This window comes from Scyliorhinus torazame, chromosome 26 (assembly GCF_047496885.1).
Source record: "Scyliorhinus torazame isolate Kashiwa2021f chromosome 26, sScyTor2.1, whole genome shotgun sequence".
NCBI lineage: Eukaryota > Metazoa > Chordata > Chondrichthyes > Carcharhiniformes > Scyliorhinidae > Scyliorhinus > Scyliorhinus torazame.
Window position 1 is genome coordinate 33,432,648 of NC_092732.1, and position 23,273 is coordinate 33,455,920.

Here is a 23,273-nt window from a genome sequence, read left to right on the forward strand (position 1 = left end):
CACAGTGCGGCGCTCCCTCAGTACTGACCCTCCCAGTGCGGTGCTACCTCAGTACTGACCCTCCCACAGTGCGGCGCTCCCTCAGTACTGACCCTCCCACAGAGCGGCGCTCCCTCAGTACTGACCATCCCACAGTGCGGATCTCCCTCAGCACTGACCCTCCCACAGTGCGGCGCTCCCTCAGTACTGACCCTCCCACAGAGCGGCGCTCCCTCAGTACTGACCCTCCCACAGTGCGGAGCTCCCTCAGCACTGACCCTCCCACAGAGCGGCGCTCCCTCAGTACTGACTCTCTGACAGTGCGGCGCTCCCTCAGTACTGACCCTCCCCCAGTGCGGCACTCCCTCAGTACTGACCCTCCCACAGTGCGGCGCTCCCTCAGTACTGACCCTCCCCCAGTGCGGCACTCCCTCAGTACTGACCCTCCCACGGTGTGGCACTCCCTCAGTACTGACCCTCCCACAGTGCGGCACTCCCTCAGTACTGACCCTCCCACAGTGCGGCACTACCTCAGTACTGACCCTCCCACAGTGCGGCACTCCCTCAGTACTGACCCTCCCACAGTGCGGCGCTCCCTCAGTACTGACCCTCTGACAGTGCGGTGCTCCCTCAGTACTGACCCTCTGACAGTGCGGTGCTCCCTCAGTACTGACCCTCCGACAGAGCGGCACTCCCTCAGTACTGACCCTCTGACAGTGCGGCACTCCCTCAGTACTGACCCTCCCACAGTGCGGCACTCCCTCAGTACTGACCCTCCCACAGTGCGGCACTCCCTCAGTACTGACCCTCCCACAGTGCGGCACTCCCTCAGTACTGACCCTCCCACAGTGCGGCGCTCCCTCAGTACTGACCCTCTGACAGTGCGGTGCTCCCTCAGTACTGACCCTCCGACAGAGCGGCACTCCCTCAGTACTGACCCTCTGACAGTGCGGCACTCCCTCAGTACTGACCCTCCGACAGTGCGGCACTCCCTCAGTACTGACCCTCTGACAGTGCGGCACCCCCTCAGTACTGACCCTCCCACAGTACGGAGCTCCTCAGTACTGACCCTCACACGGTGCGGCACCCCCTCAGCACTGACCCTCCGACAGTGCGGCACTCCCTCAGTACTGACCCTCCCACAGTGCAGCACTCCCTCAGTACTGACTCTCTGACAGTGCGGCACTCCCTCAGTACTGACCCTCTGACAGTGCGGCACTCCCTCAGTACTGACGCTCCGACAGTGCGGCACTCCCTCAGTACTGACCCTCTGACAGTGCGGCACTCCCTCAGTACTGACCCTCCCACAGTGCGGAGCTCCCTCAGTACTAACTCTCCCACGGTGTGGCACTCCCTCAGTACTGACCCTCCCACAGTGCGGCGCTCCCTCAGTACTGACCCTCCGACAGTGTGGCACTCCCTCAGTGCTGACCCTCCCACAGTGCGGCGCTCCCTCAGTACTGACCCTCCCACAGTGCTGCGCTCCCTCAGTACTGACCCTCCGACAGTGTGGCACTCCCTCAGTACTGACCCTCCCAAAGTGCGGCGCTCCCTCAGTACTGACCCTCCCACAGTGCGGCGCTCCCTCAGTACTGACCCTCCGACAGTGTGGCACTCCCTCAGTACTGACCCTCCCACAGTGCGGCACTCCCTCAGTACTGACCCTCCCACAGTGCGGCACTCCCTCAGTACTGACCCTCCCACAGTGCGGCGCTCCCTCAGTACTGACCCTCTGACAGTGCGGTGCTCCCTCAGTACTGACCCTCCGACAGAGCGGCACTCCCTCAGTACTGACCCTCTGACAGTGCGGCACTCCCTCAGTACTGACCCTCCGACAGTGCGGCACTCCCTCAGTACTGACCCTCTGACAGTGCGGCACTCCCTCAGTACTGACCCTCCCACAGTACGGAGCTCCCTCAGTACTGACCCTCCCACAGTACGGCACTCCCTCAGTACTGACACTCCCACAGTGCGGCACTCCCTCAGTACTGACCCTCCCACAGTGCGGAGCTCCCTCAGTACTGACCCTCCCACAGTGCGGCACTCCCTCAGTACTGACTCTCCGACCGTGCGGCGCTCCCTCAGCACTGATCCTCCGACAGTACGGCACTCCCTCAGTACTGACCCTCCCACAGTGCGGAGCTCCCTCAGTACTGACCCTCCCACAGTACGGCACTCCCTCAGTACTGACACTCCCACAGTGCGGCACTCCCTCAGTACTGACCCTCCCACAGTGCGGAGCTCCCTCAGTGCTGACCCTCTCACAGTGCGGCACCCTCTCAGTACTGACCCTCCCACAGTACGGAGCTCCTCAGTACTGACCCTCACACGGTGCGGCACCCCCTCAGCACTGACCCTCCGACAGTGCGGCACTCCCTCAGTACTGACCCTCCCACAGTGCAGCACTCCCTCAGTACTGACCCTCTGACAGTGCGGCGCTCCCTCAATACTGGCCCTCCCACAGTGCAGCACTCCCTCAGTACTGACCCTCCCAAAGTGCGGCACCCCCTCAGCACTGACCCTCCGACAGTGCGGTGCTCCCTCAGTACTGACCCTCCCTCAGTGCGGCACTCCATCAGTACTGACCCTCCGACAATGTGGAGCTCCCTCAGTCGTGACCCTCCGACAGTGCGGCGCTCCCTCCATACCCACCCTCCAACAGTGCGGCACTCCCTCAGTACTGACCCTCACTCAGTCCGACACTCCCTCAGTACTGACCCTCCGCCAATGCGGAGCTCCCTCAGTACTGACCCTCCCTCAGTCCGACACTCCCTCAGTACTGACCCTCCGCCAATGCGGAGCTCCCTCAGCACTGACCCTCCCACAGTGCGGCGCTCCCTCAGTACTGACCCTCCCACAGTGCAGCGCTCCCTCAGTACTGACCCTCCCTCAGTCCGACACTCCCTCAGTACTGACCCCCCGCCAATGCGGAGCTCCCTCAGTACATGCATTGGGAATGTCGGTTTTGATTGAGGGGCTAGAATCTCTGGAGTCGGGAACCTTAACCCATGACGCCCGACTGAAGAGACGCAACTGTGCAATTGGAACCGTCACCCTGAAGCCCGAGGAGGGAGTGGGCTCTGCCGGGTCTGCGCATCGATGGCAGTCCTGCTTCGAGGTGGCTGACACTTACCTGCCCCTGTGGAGCCGCTGGGTTCCAACCAAGCTGTGGCCCCTGGGAGTGCCCTCACCTGCCAGGAATGAGTTACGAGAAACGGGCTCACTCACCTGCGGGTCCTGCGTTTTCTCCTCGCTCTCTTGCCCTGCGTTCTTCGGCCGCTGTCGCAGCTTTGGGTCCTTCTGTGACTGCAGTATGTTTTCTGCAAGGCAACCAGCTCCACGTGAGTTGAGAATTGCAAAGGAAAAAGAAAGCTTCGGCAGAGACACTTACAATTTCCCCGTTTGCGTCAATGTCTCCGCCTCAGCTCATGTCTCCACCCTCTCTATCTCTGGGACGAAACCGCTCCAAATCAGGCCCTTCGGCCCCTCCGCCCCCCCGCACCCCCCCACCCCCCCCCCCGGGATGGCGTCTCTGCTCTACACAAGCGTCAGAGCAGAAGGAGGCCACTCGACCCAGCGAGTCTGCTCCGCCACTCCATGAGATCACGACTGAGCTGATGTGACAATCCTCAACTCCCCCTTTCCCGCCTTCTCCCCATAAACCTTTGTTAGGAATTTGGGAGATTAGCAGTGAATTTGAGATGAAAACAAAATGAAAGACAAGGTAACAAGATTAGCAGGCGCCTAGCGGAGTAATAAGGTGCAATTTTCCCAGTAATGAGGTTAGCAGGCGTCCAGAGGCAATGAAGTGCGGTTGGCCACGTCAGACACATTGTTGACCGGAGATGAGTGGGGCAATCCAAATGATAATTTCTAAATATGAGAGGGGTAGAGATCAGAATCCACAGGAAGGAATATGCTGGCAACTTCAGTGGGGAGGGGGGGGGGCTAGTTCTCCATCCAAAATTCAGACAGGGTCGGCACAGCGGTTAGCACTGCTTCCTCATGGTGCCGAGGACCCGGGATCGATCCCGGCCCCGGATCACTATCCGTATGGGGTCTGCACATTCTTCCCGTGTCTGCGTGGGTCTCACCCCCACGGCCCAAAGATGTGCAGGGGAGGTGGATTGGCCGCGCTAAAATTGCCCCTTCGTTGGAAATTTCTTTCAAAACAATTGGACATGTCAGTTCCATCTGCGACCTGAGCCACGGAGGCCGGTTCCAGCGAACATTTAGAGACACAGCAGGTTGCAGAGAGCCTCGTCTAGAGGGTGTAGTTTCGAGCCTTCACTCGACCAGGAAGTGACATTTCCCAGACTTACTCACCTGAGCGGTATTGTGTGGTAACTATTATCTGGATTTGACCTAGAGAGGGTTACTAAAGTTGGATGTTGCTTGAGAAAAGGGGGTGACTCAGTGAGTTCAGGGAATGTGGGTATATTTTGGGAAACAAAAGGTAACGTCAGGTAAAACGATGGGTTCAGCTATCAATGTACCAAAGTGTCATGGTGTATATTAATCTTTTGTTTGTTTTTTTCTTTAACTTTAACGAATATTCTTCATTACTTGTTTACACAGCGACTGGTTCCTCATTGGGTTAGATTGTTTCAAACAAAAATACACCGCTAAGATCCAGCATTTCAGGTTATCCTTTGGGGATTTGAGACACTCTCGCAGATAACATCCTGATTCCCCTGCTGATTAGAAATCTGCGTCTCTCAGCCTCGAACATACTTAACGCCCCGCCCCCTACAGCTCTCTGTGGTGAAGAATTCCACATTCACTCCCCTCTGAGAGAAGAAATTCCTCCTCGTCTCTGTCTCAAACGAGATTAGCAGTGAATTTGGGATAAAAACAAAATAAAAGACAAGGTAACAAGATCAGCAGGCGTCTAGCGGGCGACCCCCCCCCCCCCCCCCGACTCTGAGATTCTGCCCTCTGGTCCGCCACTCTCCCGCAAGAGGAAACAACCTCTCAGCATCGACCCTGTCAAACCCCCTGAGAATCCCATATGTCCCAATGCGGTCGCCTTTCAATCTTCTAAACTCCAATGAGCAGAGGCCCAACCTGCTCATGAGTAAACTCCTCCGTACCCGGGGTCTGGACTGCCTCCAATGTCGGTGTATCTTTCCTCAGATGGGATCAAAACTGTCCACGGTATTCCAGGTGCGGTCTGACTTGGGCCGTGTGTGGTTTTCGCAAGACCTCCACACAAGTATCCTCCCCACTCACTCATCTCACCTCTATCAACATGTCCCACTATTCTTTTCTCCCTCATGTCTTTATCCAGCTTCCCTCGCCTCCCCCCACCCCCCTCCCCAGCCTTCAATGCATGGCGGTGACTCACCTTTTTCAAAAACATTTTTTCCAATTAAGGGGTAACTTAGCGTGGCCAACTCACCTACCGTGCACAGCTTTGGGTTGTGGGGGGGTGAGGCCCACGCAGGCACGGCGGAGAATGTGCAAACTCCACATGGGGCCGGGATCGAACCCAGGTCCTCGGCGCCATGAGGCGGCAGTGCTAGCCACTGCGTCACCAAGTGTGCTACCCAAATGTGTCCATGTATTTACATTGTGTGTTTACATATTTCTTTAGTATTCATGTATGGAGCGATCTGTCTGGACTGTATGCAGAACAATATTTTCCACTGTACCTCGGTACACGTGACAATAAATCTGTATCTAAACTGTGCTGTGAAGATTTAGCTTTTAAACAGACGAACTCAGGTTTCCTGACGCCCGAGAGATCGGAAGGATTTGGCTCGATTGGTTAACTGCTGGCCAATAGATTGGCCAGGGACAATATTCTGCCTGGCAACAGACAGCGATTGGGTTCTGCCAGGTGTTCAGAAGACCCAGCAGGGAAAGATCCTGGACCTATATATGAATAGGATGGGAATAGAAGGATACGGACCCAGGAAGTGTAGAAGATTGTAGTTTAGTCGGGCAGTATGGTCGGCGCGGGCTTGGAGGGCCGAAGGGCCTGTTCCTGTGCTGTACATTTCTTTGTTCTTTGTTCTTTGTTCTGAGAGGAGAGGCTGTGTGTTGCTCTCTCTCTCTCTCTCTCTCTCTCTCTCTGTCTCCCAAATGCTTCCTGCCTGTTGTTTCTGAGTCTGCGGCGAGGTCTCGAGAACCCTGACGGGTCATAGAATTTACAGAGCAGAAGGAGGCCATTCAGCCCATCGAGTCTGCACCGGCTCTTGGAAAGAGCACCCTACCCAAGGTCAACACCGCCACCCTATCCCCATAACCCAGTAACCCCACCCAACACTAAGGGCAATTTTGGACACTAAGGGACAATTTAGCACGGCCAATCCCCCTAACCCGCACATCTTTGGACACTAACGGACAATTTAGTACGGCCAATCCACCTAACCAGCACATCTTTGGACACTAAGGGACAATTTAGCACGGCCAATCCACCTAACCCGCACATCTTTGGACACTAAGGGACAATTTAGCACGGCCAATCCACCTAACCCGCACATCTTTGGACTGTGGGAGGAAACCGGAGCACCCGGAGGAAACCCACGCAGACACGGGGAGGATGTGCAGACTCCGCACAGTGACCCAAGCCAGAATCGAACCTGGGACCCTGGAGCTGTGAAGCAATTGTGCTAGCCACAAGGCTACCGTGCTGCCCCCAAATAGGGTCGATAGTGAAAACCCCATTACGCACTGAAGGAAAAGACGTCATCCAACTGGAGGCCTCGACTGAAAGAATCTGACTGGAAGGCATCCACCCGAATCAGCCTTTCACTTCATGTTTTTTACACCCCTCTTTCCCCTCTGTGTTTGTCTATCTTGTGTGTGTGTGCGCATGTGCGTCTATTTAATTATAGTTATTGTTCTTTATTAAAAGTTAATTGTGTTTAAAGTTACAATCCTGGTGACTGGAATAACTGGGCAGTGTTTACATTTACAATCCTGGTGACTGGAATAACTGGGCAGTGTTTACATTTACAAACCTGGTGACTGGAATAACTGGGCAGTATTTACATTTACAATCCTGGTGACTGGAATAACTGGGCAGTGTTTACATTTACAATCCTGGTGACTGGAATAACTGGGCAGTGTTTACATTTACAAACCTGGTGACTGGAATAACTGGGCAGTGTTTACATTTACAATCCTGGTGACTGGAATAACTGGGCAGTGTTTACATTTACAATCCTGGTGACTGGAATAACTGGGCAGTGTTTACATTTACAATCCTGGTGACTGGAATGACTGGGCAGTGTTTACATTTACAATCCTGGTGACTGGAATAACTGGGCAGTGTTTACATTTACAATCCTGGTGACTGGAATGACTGGGCAGTGTTTACATTTACAATCCTGGTGACTGGAATAACTGGGCAGTGTTTACATTTACAATCCTGGTGACTGGAATGACTGGGCAGTGTTTACATTTACAATCCTGGTGACTGGAATAACTGGGCAGTGTTTACATTTACAATCCTGGTGACTGGAATAACTGGGCAGTGTTTACATTTACAATCCTGGTGACTGGAATGACTGGGCAGTGTTTACATTTACAATCCTGGTGACTGGAATGACTGGGCAGTGTTTACATTTACAAACCTGGTGACTGGAATGACTGGGCAGTGTTTACATTTACAATCCTGGTGACTGGAATAACTGGGCAGTGTTTACATTTACAATCCTGGTGACTGGAATGACTGGGCAGTGTTTACATTTACAATCCTGGTGACTGGAATAACTGGGCAGTGTTTACATTTACAATCCTGGTGACTGGAATAACTGGGCAGTGTTTACATTTACAATCCTGGTGACTGGAATGACTGGGCAGTGTTTACATTTACAAACCTGGTGACTGGAATAACTGGGCAGTGTTTACATTTACAATCCTGGTGACTGGAATGACTGGGCAGTGTTTACATTTACAATCCTGGTGACTGGAATGACTGGGCAGTGTTTACATTTACAATCCTGGTGACTGGAATAACTGGGCAGTGTTTACATTTACAATCCTGGTGACTGGAATAACTGGGCAGTGTTTACATTTACAAACTTGGTGACTGGAATAACTGGGCAGTGTTTAAATTTACAATCCTGGTGACTGGAATAACTGGGCAGTGTTTACATTTACAATCCTGGTGACTGGAATAACTGGGCAGTGTTTACATTTACAAACTTGGTGACTGGAATAACTGGGCAGTGTTTAAATTTACAATCCTGGTGACTGGAATAACTGGGCAGTGTTTACATTTACAATCCTGGTGACTGGAATGACTGGGCAGTGTTTACATTTACAATCCTGGTGACTGGAATAACTGGGCAGTGTTTACATTTACAATCCTGGTGACTGGAATGACTGGGCAGTGTTTACATTTACAATCCTGGTGACTGGAATAACTGGGCAGTGTTTACATTTACAATCCTGGTGACTGGAATAACTGGGCAGTGTTTACATTTACAATCCTGGTGACTGGAATAACTGGGCAGTGTTTACATTTACAAACTTGGTGACTGGAATAACTGGGCAGTGTTTACATTTACAATCCTGGTGACTGGAATAACTGGGCAGTGTTTACATTTACAATCCTGGTGACTGGAATAACTGGGCAGTGTTTAAATTTACAATCCTGGTGACTGGAATAACTGGGCAGTGTTTACATTTACAATCCTGGTGACTGGAATGACTGGGCAGTGTTTACATTTACAAACCTGGTGACTGGAATAAACGGAATACATTTTTTAATGAAGGGTTAATTTAAGCTGTGTTGCGACTCCGAGTCCAATGGGGTGTTGGGCGGGGGGGGGGGGGGGGTTGGTTGAAGGGGACACCCGGCCTCCTGTTGCTCACCGGTCATCACCTCCTCCATCACCAAGGCAGCGTTCTTGGTCCTGGGGCTGATGAGGTGCTCCTTGACCAGGAAACGGGCCAGGTCCACCACGGTGTCGAATTGCCGCATCAGCACCCGCTGGGCCCACTCGCAGATCAGGCTGATGGCAGCCGACATCAGCGTCTCGTCCTGGTGCGTCTTGTCCGCCTCCTTGGCTTCCAGCTGTTGAGACAGAGAAGCAGCAGACGTCCCAGTTAGTTAGCAGCATTGTGATATTGCGGGGGGGGGTACTCGGCCCCTCAGTCCCGTTCCTCTTCCACTCGGTTACGGCTGATCTGCGCCCGAACACGAGTTATCTCGTCAGTCAATTTCAGCACAGCCAGATCCCGCCAACAGCAACGTCACAATAATCCAGGTCGTCAGCTGCAATGATGCTAACCTGAGGGAGGGATATTGGGTCCCTCAGTACTGACCCTCCCACAGTGCGGCGCTCCCTCAGTACTGACCCTCCCACAGTGCGGCGCTCCCTCAGTACTGACCCTCCCACAGTGCGGCGCTCCCTCAGTACTGACCCTTCCACAGTGCGACACACCCTCAGTACTGACCCTCCGACAGTGCGGCGCTCCCTCAGTCCTGACCCTCCGACAGTGCGGCGCTCCCTCAGTACTGACCCTCCGACACTGCAGTGCTCCCTCAGTACTGACCCTCCCACAGTGCGGCGCTCCCTCAGTACTGACCCTCCGACAGTGCGGCGCTTCCTCAGTACTGACCCTCCCACAGTGCGGCGCTCCCTCAGTACTGACCCGCCCACAGTGCGGCGCTCCCTCAGTACTGACCCTCCCACAGTGCGGCACTCCCTCAGTACTGAGGCTCCCACAGTGCGGCGCTCCCTCAGTACTGACCCTCCCACAGTGCAGCACTCCCTCAGTACTGACCCTCCGACAGTGCGACGTTCCCTCAGTACTGACCCTCCCACAGTGCGGCACTCCCTCAGTACTGACCCTCCGACAGTGCGGCGCTCCCTCAGAACTGACCCTCCGACAGTGCGGCACTCCCTCAGTACTGACCCTCCGACAGTGCGGCGCTCCCTCAGTACTGACACTCCCACAGTGCGGCGCTCCCACAGTACTGACCCTCCCACAGTGCGGCGCTCCCTCAGTACTGACCCTCCCACAGTGCGGCACTCCCTCAGTACTGAGGCTCCCACAGTGCGGCGCTCCCTCAGTACTGACCCTCCCACAGTGCGACGCTCCCTCAGTACTGACCCTCCCACAGTGCGGCACTCCCTCAGTACTGACCCTCCCACAGTGCGGCGCTCCGTCAGTACTGACCCTCCGACAGTGCGGCGCTCCCTCAGTACTGACCCTCCGACAGTGCGGCGCTCCCTCAGTACTGACCCTCCGACAGTGCGGCGCTCCCTCAGTACTGACCCTCCGACAGTGCGGCACTCCCTCAGTGCTGACCCTCTGACAGTGCGGTGCGCCCTCAGTACTGACCTTCCGACAGTGCGGTGCTCCCTCAGTACTGACACTCCGACAGTGCGGCACTCCCTCAGTACTGACCCTCCCACAGTGCGGCGCTCCCTCAGTACTGACCCTCCCACAGTGCGGCGCTCCCTCAGTACTGACCCTCCCACAGTGCGGCGCTCCCTCAGTACTGAACCTCCCACAGTGCGGAGCTCCCTCGGTACTGACCCTCTGACAGTGCGGCGCTCCCTCAGTACTGACCCTCCCACAGTGCAGCGCTCCCTCAGTACTGACCCTCTGACAGTGCGGCGCTCCCTCAGTACTGACCCTCCGACAGTGCGGAGCTCCCTCAGTACTGACCCTCTGACAGTGCGGCACTCCCTCAGTACTGACCCTCCGACAGTGCGGAGCTCCCTCAGTACTGACCCTCTGACAGTGCGGAGCTCCCTCAGTACTGACCCTCCCACAGTGCGGAGCTCCCTCAGTACTGACCCTCTGACAGTGCGGTGCTCCCTGAGTACTGACCCTCTGACAGTGCGGCGCTCCCTCAGTACTGACCCTCCGACAGTGCGGCACTCCCTCAGTACTGACCCTCTGACAGTGCGGCACTCCCTCAGTACTGACCCTCCGACAGTGCGGCACTCCCTCAGTACTGACCCTCTGACAGTGCGGCGTTCCCTCAGTACTGACCCTCCGACAGTGCGGCACTCCCTCAGTACTGACCCTCTGACAGTGCGGCACTCCCTCAGTACTGACCCTCCGACAGTGCGGCGCTCCCTCAGTACTGACCCTCTGACAGTGCGGGGCTCCCTCAGTACTGACCCTCCGACAGTGCGGCACTCCCTCAGTACTGAACCTCCCACAGTGCGGCGCTCCCTCAGTACTGACCCTCCGACAGTGCGGCACTCCCTCAGTACTGACCCTCTGACAGTGCGGCACTCCCTCAGTACTGACCCTCCCACAGTGCGGCGCTCCCTCAGTACTGACCCTCTGACAGTGCGGCACTCCCTCAGTACTGACCCTCTGACAGTGCGGCACTCCCTCAGCACTGACCCTCCCACAGTGCGGCGCTCCCTCAGTACTGACCCTCTGACAGTGCGGCACTCCCTCAGTACTGACCCTCTGACAGTGCGGCACTCCCTCAGCACTGACCCTCTGACAGTGCGGCACTCCCTCAGTACTGACCCTCTGACAGTGCGGCACTCCCTCAATACTGACCCTCCGACAGTGCGGCGCTCCCTCAGTACTGACCCTCTGACAGTGCGGGGCTCCCTCAGTACTGACCCTCCGACAGTGCGGCACTCCCTCAGTACTGAACCTCCCACAGTGCGGCGCTCCCTCAGTACTGATCCTCCGACAGTGCGGCACTCCCTCAGTACTGACCCTCTGACAGTGCGGCACTCCCTCAGTACTGACCCTCCCACAGTGCGGCGCTCCCTCAGTACTGACCCTCTGACAGTGCGGCACTCCCTCAGTACTGACCCTCTGAAAGTGCGGCGCTCCCTCAGCACTGACCCTCCCACAGTGCGGCGCTCCCTCAGTACTGACCCTCTGACAGTGCGGCACTCCCTCAGTACTGACCCTCTGACAGTGCGGCACTCCCTCAGTACTGACCCTCCGACAGTGCGGAGCTCCCTCAGTACTGACCCTCTGACAGTGCGGCACTCCCTCAGTACTGACCCTCCGACAGTGCGGAGCTCCCTCAGTACTGACCCTCTGACAGTGCGGAGCTCCCTCAGTATTGACCCTCCCACAGTGCGGAGCTCCCTCAGTACTGACCCTCTGACAGTGCGGTGCTCCCTCAGTACTGACCCTCTGACAGTGCGGCGCTCCCTCAGTACTGACCCTCCGACAGTGCGGCACTCCCTCAGTACTGACCCTCTGACAGTGCGGCACTCCCTCAGTACTGACCCTCCGACAGTGCGGCACTCCCTCTGTACTGACCCTCTGACAGTGCGGCGCTCCCTCAGTACTGACCCTCCCACAGTGCGGCGCTCCCTCAGTACTGACCCTCTGACAGTGCGGCACTCCCTCAGTACTGATCCTCTGACAGTGCGGCGCTCCCTCAGCACTGACCCTCCCACAGTGCGGCGCTCCCTCAGTACTGACCCTCTGACAGTGCGGCACTCCCTCAGTACTGACCCTCTGACAGTGCGGCACTCCCTCAGCACTGACCCTCTGACAGTGCGGCACTCCCTCAGTACTGACCCTCTGACAGTGCGGCACTCCCTCAGTACTGACCCTCCGACAGTGCGGCACTCCCTCAGTACTGACCCTCCGACAGTGCGGCGCCCCCTCAGTACTGACCCTCTGACAGTGCGGCACTCCCTCGGTACTGACCCTCCGACAGTGCGGAGCTCCCTCAGTACTGACCCTCTGACAGTGCGGAGCTCCCTCAGTACTGACCCTCCCACAGTGCGGAGCTCCCTCAGTACTGACCCTCTGACAGTGCGGTGCTCCCTCAGTACTGACCCTCTGACAGTGCGGCGCTCCCTCAGTACTGACCCTCCGACAGTGCGGCACTCCCTCAGTACTGACCCTCTGACAGTGCGGCACTCCCTCAGTACTGACCCTCCGACAGTGCGGCGCTCCCTCAGTACTGACCCTCTGACAGTGCGGCGCTCCCTCAGTACTGACCCTCCGACAGTGCGGCACTCCCTCAGTACTGACCCTCTGACAGTGCGGCACTCCCTCAGTACTGACCCTCCGACAGTGCGGCGCTCCCTCAGTACTGACCCTCTGACAGTGCGGGGCTCCCTCAGTACTGACCCTCCGACAGTGCGGCACTCCCTCAGCACTGACCCTCTGACAGTGCAGCGCTCCCTCAGTACTGACCCTCCCACAGTGCGGCGCTCCCTCAGTACTGACCCTCCCACAGTGCGGCGCTCCCTCAGTACTGACCCTCCCACAGTGCGGCACTCCCTCAGTACTGACCCTCTGACAGTGCGGCACTCCCTCAGTACTGACCCTCTGACAGTGCGGCGCTCCCTCAGTACTGACCCTCCCACAGTGCGGAGCTCCCTCAGTACTGACCCTCCCACAGTGCGGCACTCCCTCAGTACTGACCCGCCGACAGTGCGACGCTCCCTCAGTACTGACCCTCCCACAGTGCGGCACTCCCTCAGTACTGACCCTCCCACAGTGCGGCGCTCCGTCAGTACTGACCCTCCGACAATGCGGCGCTCCCTCAGTACTGACCCTCCGACAGTGCGGCGCTCCCTCAGTACTGACCCTCCGACAGTGCGGCACTCCCTCAGTGCTGACCCTCTGACAGTGCGGTGCGCCCTCAGTACTGACCTTCCGACAGTGCGGTGCTCCCTCAGTACTGATCCTCCGACAGTGCGGCACTCCCTCAGTACTGACCCTCCCACAGTGCGGCGCTCCCTCAGTACTGACCCTCCCACAGTGCGGCGCTCCCTCAGTACTGACCCTCCCACAGTGCGGCGCTCCCTCAGTACTGAACCTCCCACAGTGCGGAGCTCCCTCGGTACTGACCCTCTGACAGTGCGGCGCTCCCTCAGTACTGACCCTCCCACAGTGCGGCGCTCCCTCAGTACTGACCCTCTGACAGTGCGGCGCTCCCTCAGTACTGACCCTCCGACAGTGCGGAGCTCCCTCAGTACTGACCCTCTGACAGTGCGGCACTCCCTCAGTACTGACCCTCCGACAGTGCGGAGCTCCCTCAGTACTGACCCTCTGACAGTGCGGAGCTCCCTCAGTACTGACCCTCCCACAGTGCGGAGCTCCCTCAGTACTGACCCTCTGACAGTGCGGTGCTCCCTCAGTACTGACCCTCTGACAGTGCGGCGCTCCCTCAGTACTGACCCTCCGACAGTGCGGCACTCCCTCAGTACTGACCCTCTGACAGTGCGGCACTCCCTCAGTACTGACCCTCCGACAGTGCGGCACTCCCTCAGTACTGACCCTCTGACAGTGCGGCGTTCCCTCAGTACTGACCCTCCGACAGTGCGGCACTCCCTCAGTACTGACCCTCTGACAGTGCGGCACTCCCTCAGTACTGACCCTCCGACAGTGCGGCGCTCCCTCAGTACTGACCCTCTGACAGTGCGGGGCTCCCTCAGTACTGACCCTCCGACAGTGCGGCACTCCCTCAGTACTGAACCTCCCACAGTGCGGCGCTCCCTCAGTACTGACCCTCCGACAGTGCGGCACTCCCTCAGTACTGACCCTCTGACAGTGCGGCACTCCCTCAGTACTGACCCTCCCACAGTGCGGCGCTCCCTCAGTACTGACCCTCTGACAGTGCGGCACTCCCTCAGTACTGACCCTCTGACAGTGCGGCGCTCCCTCAGCACTGACCCTCCCACAGTGCGGCGCTCCCTCAGTACTGACCCTCTGACAGTGCGGCACTCCCTCAGTACTGACCCTCTGACAGTGCGGCACTCCCTCAGCACTGACCCTCTGACAGTGCGGCACTCCCTCAGTACTGACCCTCTGACAGTGCGGCACTCCCTCAGTACTGACCCTCCGACAGTGCGGCGCTCCCTCAGTACTGACCCTCTGACAGTGCGGGGCTCCCTCAGTACTGACCCTCCGACAGTGCGGCACTCCCTCAGTACTGACCCTCCCACAGTGCGGCGCTCCCTCAGTACTGACCCTCTGACAGTGCGGCACTCCCTCAGTACTGACCCTCTGACAGTGCGGCGCTCCCTCAGCACTGACCCTCCCACAGTGCGGCGCTCCCTCAGTACTGACCCTCTGACAGTGCGGCACTCCCTCAGTACTGACCCTCTGACAGTGCGGCACTCCCTCAGCACTGACCCTCTGACAGTGCGGCACTCCCTCAGTACTGACCCTCTGACAGTGCGGCACTCCCTCAGTACTGACCCTCCGACAGTGCGGCACTCCCTCAGTACTGACCCTCCGACAGTGCGGCGCCCCCTCAGTACTGACCCTCTGACAGTGCGGCACTCCCTCAGTACTGACCCTCCGACAGTGCGGAGCTCCCTCAGTACTGACCCTCTGACAGTGCGGAGCTCCCTCAGTACTGACCCTCCCACAGTGCGGAGCTCCCTCAGTACTGATCCTCTGACAGTGCGGTGCTCCCTCAGTACTGACCCTCTGACAGTGCGGCGCTCCCTCAGTACTGACCCTCCGACAGTGCGGCACTCCCTCAGTACTGACCCTCTGACAGTGCGGCACTCCCTCAGTACTGACCCTCCGACAGTGCGGCGCTCCTCAGTACTGACCCTCTGACAGTGCGGGGCTCCCTCAGTACTGACCCTCCGACAGTGCGGCACTCCCTCAGCACTGACCCTCTGACAGTGCGGCACTCCCTCAGTACTGACCCTCCGACAGTGCGGCACTCCCTCAGTACTGACCCTCTGACAGTGCGGCGCTCCCTCAGTACTGACCCTCTGACAGTGCGGTGCTCCCTCAGTACTGACCCTCTCACAGTGCGGTACTCCCTCAGTACTGACCCTCCGATAGTGCGGCGCTCCCTCAGTACTGATCCTCCCACAGTGCGGCGCTCCCTCAGCACTGACCCTCCGATAGTGCGGCGCTCCCTCAGTACTGACCCTCCCTCAGTGCGGCCCTCCCTCAGTACTGACCCTCTGACAGTGCGGCACTCCCTCAGTACTGACCCTCTGACAGTGCGGCGCTCCCTCAGTACTGACCCTCCCACAGTGCGGCACTCCCTCAGTACTGACCCTCTGACAGTGCGGCATTCCTCAGTACTGACCCTCTGACAGTGCGGCGCTCCCTCAGTACTGACCCTCCCACAGTGCGGAGCTCCCTCAGTACTGACCCTCCCACAGTGCGGCGCTCCCTCAGTACTGACCCTCTGACAGTGCGGAGCTCCCTCAGTACTGACCCTCCCACAGTGCGGCGCTCCCTCAGTACTGACCCTCTGACAGTGCGGCGCTCCCTCAGTACTGACCCTCCGACAGTGCGGAGCTCCCTCAGTACTGACCCTCTGACAGTGCGGCACTCCCTCAGTACTGACCCTCCGACAGTGCAGAGCTCCCTCAGTACTGACCCTCTGACAGTGCGGAGCTCCCTCAGTACTGACCCTCCCACAGTGCGGAGCTCCCTCAGTACTGACCCTCTGACAGTGCGGTGCTCCCTCAGTACTGACCCTCTGACAGTGCGGCGCTCCCTCAGTACTGACCCTCCCACAGTGCGGCGCTCCCTCAGTACTGACCCTCTGACAGTGCGGCACTCCCTCAGTACTGATCCTCTGACAGTGCGGCGCTCCCTCAGCACTGACCCTCCCACAGTGCGGCGCTCCCTCAGTACTGACCCTCTGACAGTGCGGCACTCCCTCAGTACTGACCCTCTGACAGTGCGGCACTCCCTCAGCACTGACCCTCTGACAGTGCGGCACTCCCTCAGTACTGACCCTCTGACAGTGCGGCACTCCCTCAGTACTGACCCTCCGACAGTGCGGCACTCCCTCAGTACTGACCCTCCGACAGTGCGGCGCCCCCTCAGTACTGACCCTCTGACAGTGCGGCACTCCCTCGGTACTGACCCTCCGACAGTGCGGAGCTCCCTCAGTACTGACCCTCTGACAGTGCGGAGCTCCCTCAGTACTGACCCTCCCACAGTGCGGAGCTCCCTCAGTACTGACCCTCTGACAGTGCGGTGCTCCCTCAGTACTGACCCTCTGACAGTGCGGCGCTCCCTCAGTACTGACCCTCCGACAGTGCGGCACTCCCTCAGTACTGACCCTCTGACAGTGCGGCACTCCCTCAGTCCTGACCCTCCGACAGTGCGGCGCTCCCTCAGTACTGACCCTCTGACAGTGCGGCGCTCCCTCAGTACTGACCCTCCGACAGTGCGGCACTCCCTCAGTACTGACCCTCTGACAGTGCGGCACTCCCTCAGTACTGACCCTCCGACAGTGCGGCGCTCCCTCAGTACTGACCCTCTGACAGTGCGGGGCTCCCTCAGTACTGACCCTCCGACAGTGCGGCACTCCCTCAGCACTGACCCTCTGACAGTGCGGCACTCCCTCAGTACTGACCCTCTGACAGTGCGGTGCTCCCTCAGTACAGACCCTCTGACAGTGCGGTACTCCCTCAGTACTGACCCTCCGATAGTGCGGCGCTCCCTCAGTACTGACCCTCCCACAGTGCGGCGCTCCCTCAGCACTGACCCTCCGATAGTGCGGCGCTCCCTCAGTACTGACCCTCCCTCAGTGCGGCGCTCCCTCAGTACTGACCCTCTGACAGTGCGGCACTCCCTCAGTACTGACCCTCTGACAGTGCGGCGCTCCCTCAGTACTGACCCTCCCACAGTGCGGCGCTCCCTCAGTACTGACCCTCCCACAGTGCGGCGCTCCCTCAGTACTGACCCTCTGACAGTGCGGTGCTCCCTCAGTACTGACACTCTGACAGTGCGGCGCTCCCTCAGCACTGACCCTCCCACAGTGCGGCACTCCCTCAGTACTGACCCTCTGACAGTGCGGTGCTCCCTCAGTACTGACCCTCTGACAGTGCGGCACTCCCTCAGTACTGACCCTCCCACAGTGCGGCACTCCCTCAGTACTGACCCTCTGACAGTGCGGCACTCCCTCAGTACTGACCCTCTGACAGTGCGGCGCTCCCTCAGTACTGACCCTCCCACAGTGCGGAGCTCCCTCAGTACTGACCCTCCCACAGTGCGGCGCTCCCTCAGTACTGACCCTCTGACAGTGCGGTGCTCCCTCAGTACTGACCCTCTGACAGTGCGGCGCTCCCTCAGCACTGACCCTCCGATAGTGCGGCGCTCCCTCAGCACTGACCCTCCCACAGTGCGGCGCTCCCTCAGTACTGACCCTCCCACAGTGCGGCGCTCCCTCAGCACTGACCCTCTGACAGTGCGGCTCTCCCTCAGTACTGACCCTCCCACAGTGCGGCGCTCCCTCAGCACTGACCCTCCCACAGTGCGGCACTCCCTCAGTACTGATCCTCCCACAGTGCGGCACTCCCTCAGTACTGACCCTCTGACAGTGCGGTGCTCCCTCAGTACTGACCCTCTGACAGTGCGGTGCTCCCTCAGTACTGACCCTCCCACAGTGCGGCGCTCCCTCAGTACTGACCCTCCCACAGTGCGACGCTCCCTCAGTACTGACCCTCCCAAAGTGCGGCACTCTCTCAGTGCTGCCACTGGAACAGTCGGGCAGGATTTTGCACTAAAGACTGGGGATGAACCTACGATCGTAGGGCAAGCAACATGCCGAGCCCCTGACGTTCCCAACTCTTCGTAAATCCCCCCGACGTTCCCGGCCATCTCTCCCTAAATATCCCCTGATGTTCCCGACCATCTCTCCCTAAATCCCCCCTGACATTCCCGGCCAACTCTCCCTAAATCCCCCCTGATGTTCCCGGCCATCTCTCCTTAAATCCCCTGACGTTCCCGACCATCTCTCCCTAAATCCCCCCTGACATTCCCGGCCAACTCTCCCTAAATCCCCCCTGATGTTCCCGGCCATCTCTCCTTAAATCCCCTGATGTTCCCGACCATCTCTCCCTAAATCCCCCCTGACATTCCCGGCCAACTCTCCCTAAATCCCCCCTGATGTTCCCGGCCAACTCTCCCTAAATCCCCCCTGACGTTCCCGGCCAACTCTCCCTAAATCCCCCCTGATGTTCCCGGCCATCTCTCCCTAAATCCCCCCTGATGTTCCCGGCCATCTCTCCCTAAATCCCCCCTGACGTTCCCGACCAACTCTCCCTAAATCCCCCCTGACGTTCCCGACCATCTCTCCCTAAATCCCCCCTGACATTCCCGACCAACTCTCCCTAAATCCCCCCTGACGTTCCCGGCCATCTCTCCCTAAATCCCCCCTGACGTTCCCGACCATCTCTCCGTAAATCCCCCCTGACGTTCCCGACCATCTCTCCCTAAATCCCCCCTGACATTCCCGACCATCTCTCCCTAAATCCCCCTGACGTTCCCGGCCAACTCTCCCTAAATCCCCCGACATTCCCGGCCAACTCTCCCTAAATCCCCCCTGACGTTCCCGGCCATCTCTCCCTAAATCCCCCCTGACGTTCCCGACCAACTCTCCCTAAATCCCCCCTGACATTCCCGGCCATCTCTCCGTAAATCCCCCCTGACATTCCCGGCCAACACTCCCTAAATCCCCCCCGACGTTCCCGACCATCTCTCCCTAAATCCCCCCTGACATTCCCGACCATCTCTCCCTAAATCCCCCCTGACATTCCCGGCCATCTCTCCCTAAATCCCCCCTGACGTTCCCGGCCAACACTCCCTAAATCCCCCCCGACGTTCCCGACCATCTCTCCCTAAATCCCCCCTGACATTCCCGACCATCTCTCCCTAAATCCCCCCTGACATTCCCGACCATCTCTCCCTAAATCCCCCCTGACGTTCCCGACCAACTCTCCCTAAATCCCCCCTGACGTTCCCGACCAACTCTCCCTAAATCCCCCCCGACGTTCCCGACCATCTCTCCCTAAATCCCCCCTGACGTTCCCGACCATCTCTCCCTAAATCCCCCGACATTCCCGGCCATCTCTCCCTAAATCCCCCCCGACGTTCCCGACCTACTCTCCCTAAATCCCCCTCTTCCGTTCCCGGCCATCTCTCCCTAAATCCCCCCTGACGTTCCCGACCAACTCTCCCTAAATCCCCCCTGACGTTCCCGACCATCTCTCCCTAAATCCCCCCTGACATTCCCGACCAACTCTCCCTAAATCCCCCCTGACGTTCCCGACCATCTCTCCCTAAATCCCCCCTGACATTCCCGACCAACTCTCCCTAAATCCCCCCTGACGTTCCCGGCCATCTCTCCCTAAATCCCCCCTGACGTTCCCGACCATCTCTCCGTAAATCCCCCCTGACGTTCCCGACCATCTCTCCCTAAATCCCCCCTGACGTTCCCGGCCAACTCTCCCTAAATCCCCCGACATTCCCGGCCAACACTCCCTAAATCCCCCCCGACGTTCCCGACCATCTCTCCCTAAATCCCCCCTGACATTCCCGACCATCTCTCCCTAAATCCCCCTGACGTTCCCGGCCAACTCTCCCTAAATCCCCCGACATTCCCGGCCAACTCTCCCTAAATCCCCCCTGACGTTCCCGGCCATCTCTCCCTAAATCCCCCCTGACGTTCCCGACCAACTCTCCCTAAATCCCCCCTGACATTCCCGGCCATCTCTCCGTAAATCCCCCCTGACATTCCCGGCCAACACTCCCTAAATCCCCCCCGACGTTCCCGACCATCTCTCCCTAAATCCCCCCTGACATTCCCGACCATCTCTCCCTAAATCCCCCCTGACGTTCCCGACCAACTCTCCCTAAATCCCCCCTGACGTTCCCGACCAACTCTCCCTAAATCCCCCCCGACGTTCCCGACCATCTCTCCCTAAATCCCCCCTGACGTTCCCGACCATCTCTCCCTAAATCCCCCGACATTCCCGGCCATCTCTCCCTAAATCCCCCCCGACGTTCCCGACCTACTCTCCCTAAATCCCCCTCTTCCGTTCCCGGCCATCTCTCCCTAAATCCCCTGACGTTCCCGACCATCTCTCCGTAAATCCCCCCTGACGTTCCCGACCATCTCTCCCTAAATCCCCCCTGACGTTCCCGGCCAACTCTCCCTAAATCCCCCGACATTCCCGGCCAACACTCCCTAAATCCCCCCCGACGTTCCCGACCATCTCTCCCTAAATCCCCCCTGACATTCCCGACCATCTCTCCCTAAATCCCCCTGACGTTCCCGGCCAACTCTCCCTAAATCCCCCGACATTCCCGGCCAACTCTCCCTAAATCCCCCCTGACGTTCCCGGCCATCTCTCCCTAAATCCCCCCTGACGTTCCCGACCAACTCTCCCTAAATCCCCCCTGACATTCCCGGCCATTTCTCCGTAAATCCCCCCTGACATTCCCGGCCAACACTCCCTAAATCCCCCCCGACGTTCCCGACCATCTCTCCCTAAATCCCCCCTGACATTCCCGACCATCTCTCCCTAAATCCCCCCTGACATTCCCGGCCATCTCTCCCTAAATCCCCCCTGACGTTCCCGGCCAACACTCCCTAAATCCCCCCTGACGTTCCCGACCATCTCTCCCTAAATATCCCCTGACATTCCCGGCCATCTCTCCCTAAATCCCCCCTGACATTCCCGACCATCTCTCCCTAAATTCCCCCTGACGTTCCCGACCATCTCTCCCTAAATCCCCCCTGACGTTCCCGACCAACTCTCCCTAAATCCCCCCCGACATTCCCGGCCATCTCTCCCTAAATCCCCCCTGACGTTCCCGATCTACTCTCCCTAAATCCCCCCCGACGTTCCCGACCATCTCTCCCTAAATCCCCCCTGGCGTTCCTGACCATCTCTCCCTAAATCCCCCCTGACGTTCCCGGCCATCTCTCCCTAAATCCCCCCTGACATTCCCGACCATCTCTCCCTAAATCCCCCCTGACGTTCCCGACCATCTCTCCCTAAATATCCCCTGACATTCCCGGCCATCTCTCCCTAAATCCCCCCTGACATTCCCGGCCATCTCTCCCTAAATCCCCCCTGACGTTCCCGACCATCTCTCCCTAAATCCCCCCTGACGTTCCCGACCATCTCTCCCTAAATCCCCCCTGACGTTCCCGACCATCTCTCCCTAAATCCCCCCTGACATTCCCGACCATCTCTCCCTAAATCCCCCTGACGTTCCCGGCCAACTCTCCCTAAATCCCCCGACATTCCCGGCCAACTCTCCCTAAATCCCCCCTGACGTTCCCGGCCATCTCTCCCTAAATCCCCCCTGACGTTCCCGACCAACTCTCCCTAAATCCCCCCTGACATTCCCGGCCATCTCTCCGTAAATCCCCCCTGACATTCCCGGCCAACACTCCCTAAATCCCCCCCGACGTTCCCGACCATCTCTCCCTAAATCCCCCCTGACATTCCCGACCATCTCTCCCTAAATCCCCCCTGACATTCCCGGCCATCTCTCCCTAAATCCCCCCTGACGTTCCCGGCCAACACTCCCTAAATCCCCCCCGACGTTCCCGACCATCTCTCCCTAAATCCCCCCTGACATTCCCGACCATCTCTCCCTAAATCCCCCCTGACATTCCCGACCATCTCTCCCTAAATCCCCCCTGACGTTCCCGACCAACTCTCCCTAAATCCCCCCTGACGTTCCCGACCAACTCTCCCTAAATCCCCCCCGACGTTCCCGACCATCTCTCCCTAAATCCCCCCTGACGTTCCCGACCATCTCTCCCTAAATCCCCCGACATTCCCGGCCATCTCTCCCTAAATCCCCCCCGACGTTCCCGACCTACTCTCCCTAAATCCCCCTCTTCCGTTCCCGGCCATCTCTCCCTAAATCCCCCCTGACGTTCCCGACCAACTCTCCCTAAATCCCCCCTGACGTTCCCGACCATCTCTCCCTAAATCCCCCCTGACATTCCCGACCAACTCTCCCTAAATCCCCCCTGACGTTCCCGACCATCTCTCCCTAAATCCCCCCTGACATTCCCGACCAACTCTCCCTAAATCCCCCCTGACGTTCCCGGCCATCTCTCCCTAAATCCCCCCTGACGTTCCCGACCATCTCTCCGTAAATCCCCCCTGACGTTCCCGACCATCTCTCCCTAAATCCCCCCTGACGTTCCCGGCCAACTCTCCCTAAATCCCCCGACATTCCCGGCCAACACTCCCTAAATCCCCCCCGACGTTCCCGACCATCTCTCCCTAAATCCCCCCTGACATTCCCGACCATCTCTCCCTAAATCCCCCTGACGTTCCCGGCCAACTCTCCCTAAATCCCCCGACATTCCCGGCCAACTCTCCCTAAATCCCCCCTGACGTTCCCGGTCATCTCTCCCTAAATCCCCCCTGACGTTCCCGACCAACTCTCCCTAAATCCCCCCTGACATTCCCGGCCATCTCTCCGTAAATCCCCCCTGACATTCCCGGCCAACACTCCCTAAATCCCCCCCGACGTTCCCGACCATCTCTCCCTAAATCCCCCCTGACATTCCCGACCATCTCTCCCTAAATCCCCCCTGACGTTCCCGACCAACTCTCCCTAAATCCCCC

The 23,273-nt window shown here is 58.6% G+C and overlaps 1 protein-coding gene across 1 annotated transcript in view; it reads right to left on the bottom strand.

Moving 5' to 3' along the window:
• Positions 1-23,273, bottom strand: part of rfx5 (regulatory factor X, 5) — a 65,767-nt gene that overhangs the window by 22,537 nt on the left and 19,957 nt on the right. The window contains 2 exon segments of the mRNA XM_072490593.1: positions 3,208-3,299; positions 8,809-9,010. Of these exon segments, the coding sequence (XP_072346694.1) occupies positions 3,208-3,299; positions 8,809-9,010 (294 nt within the window).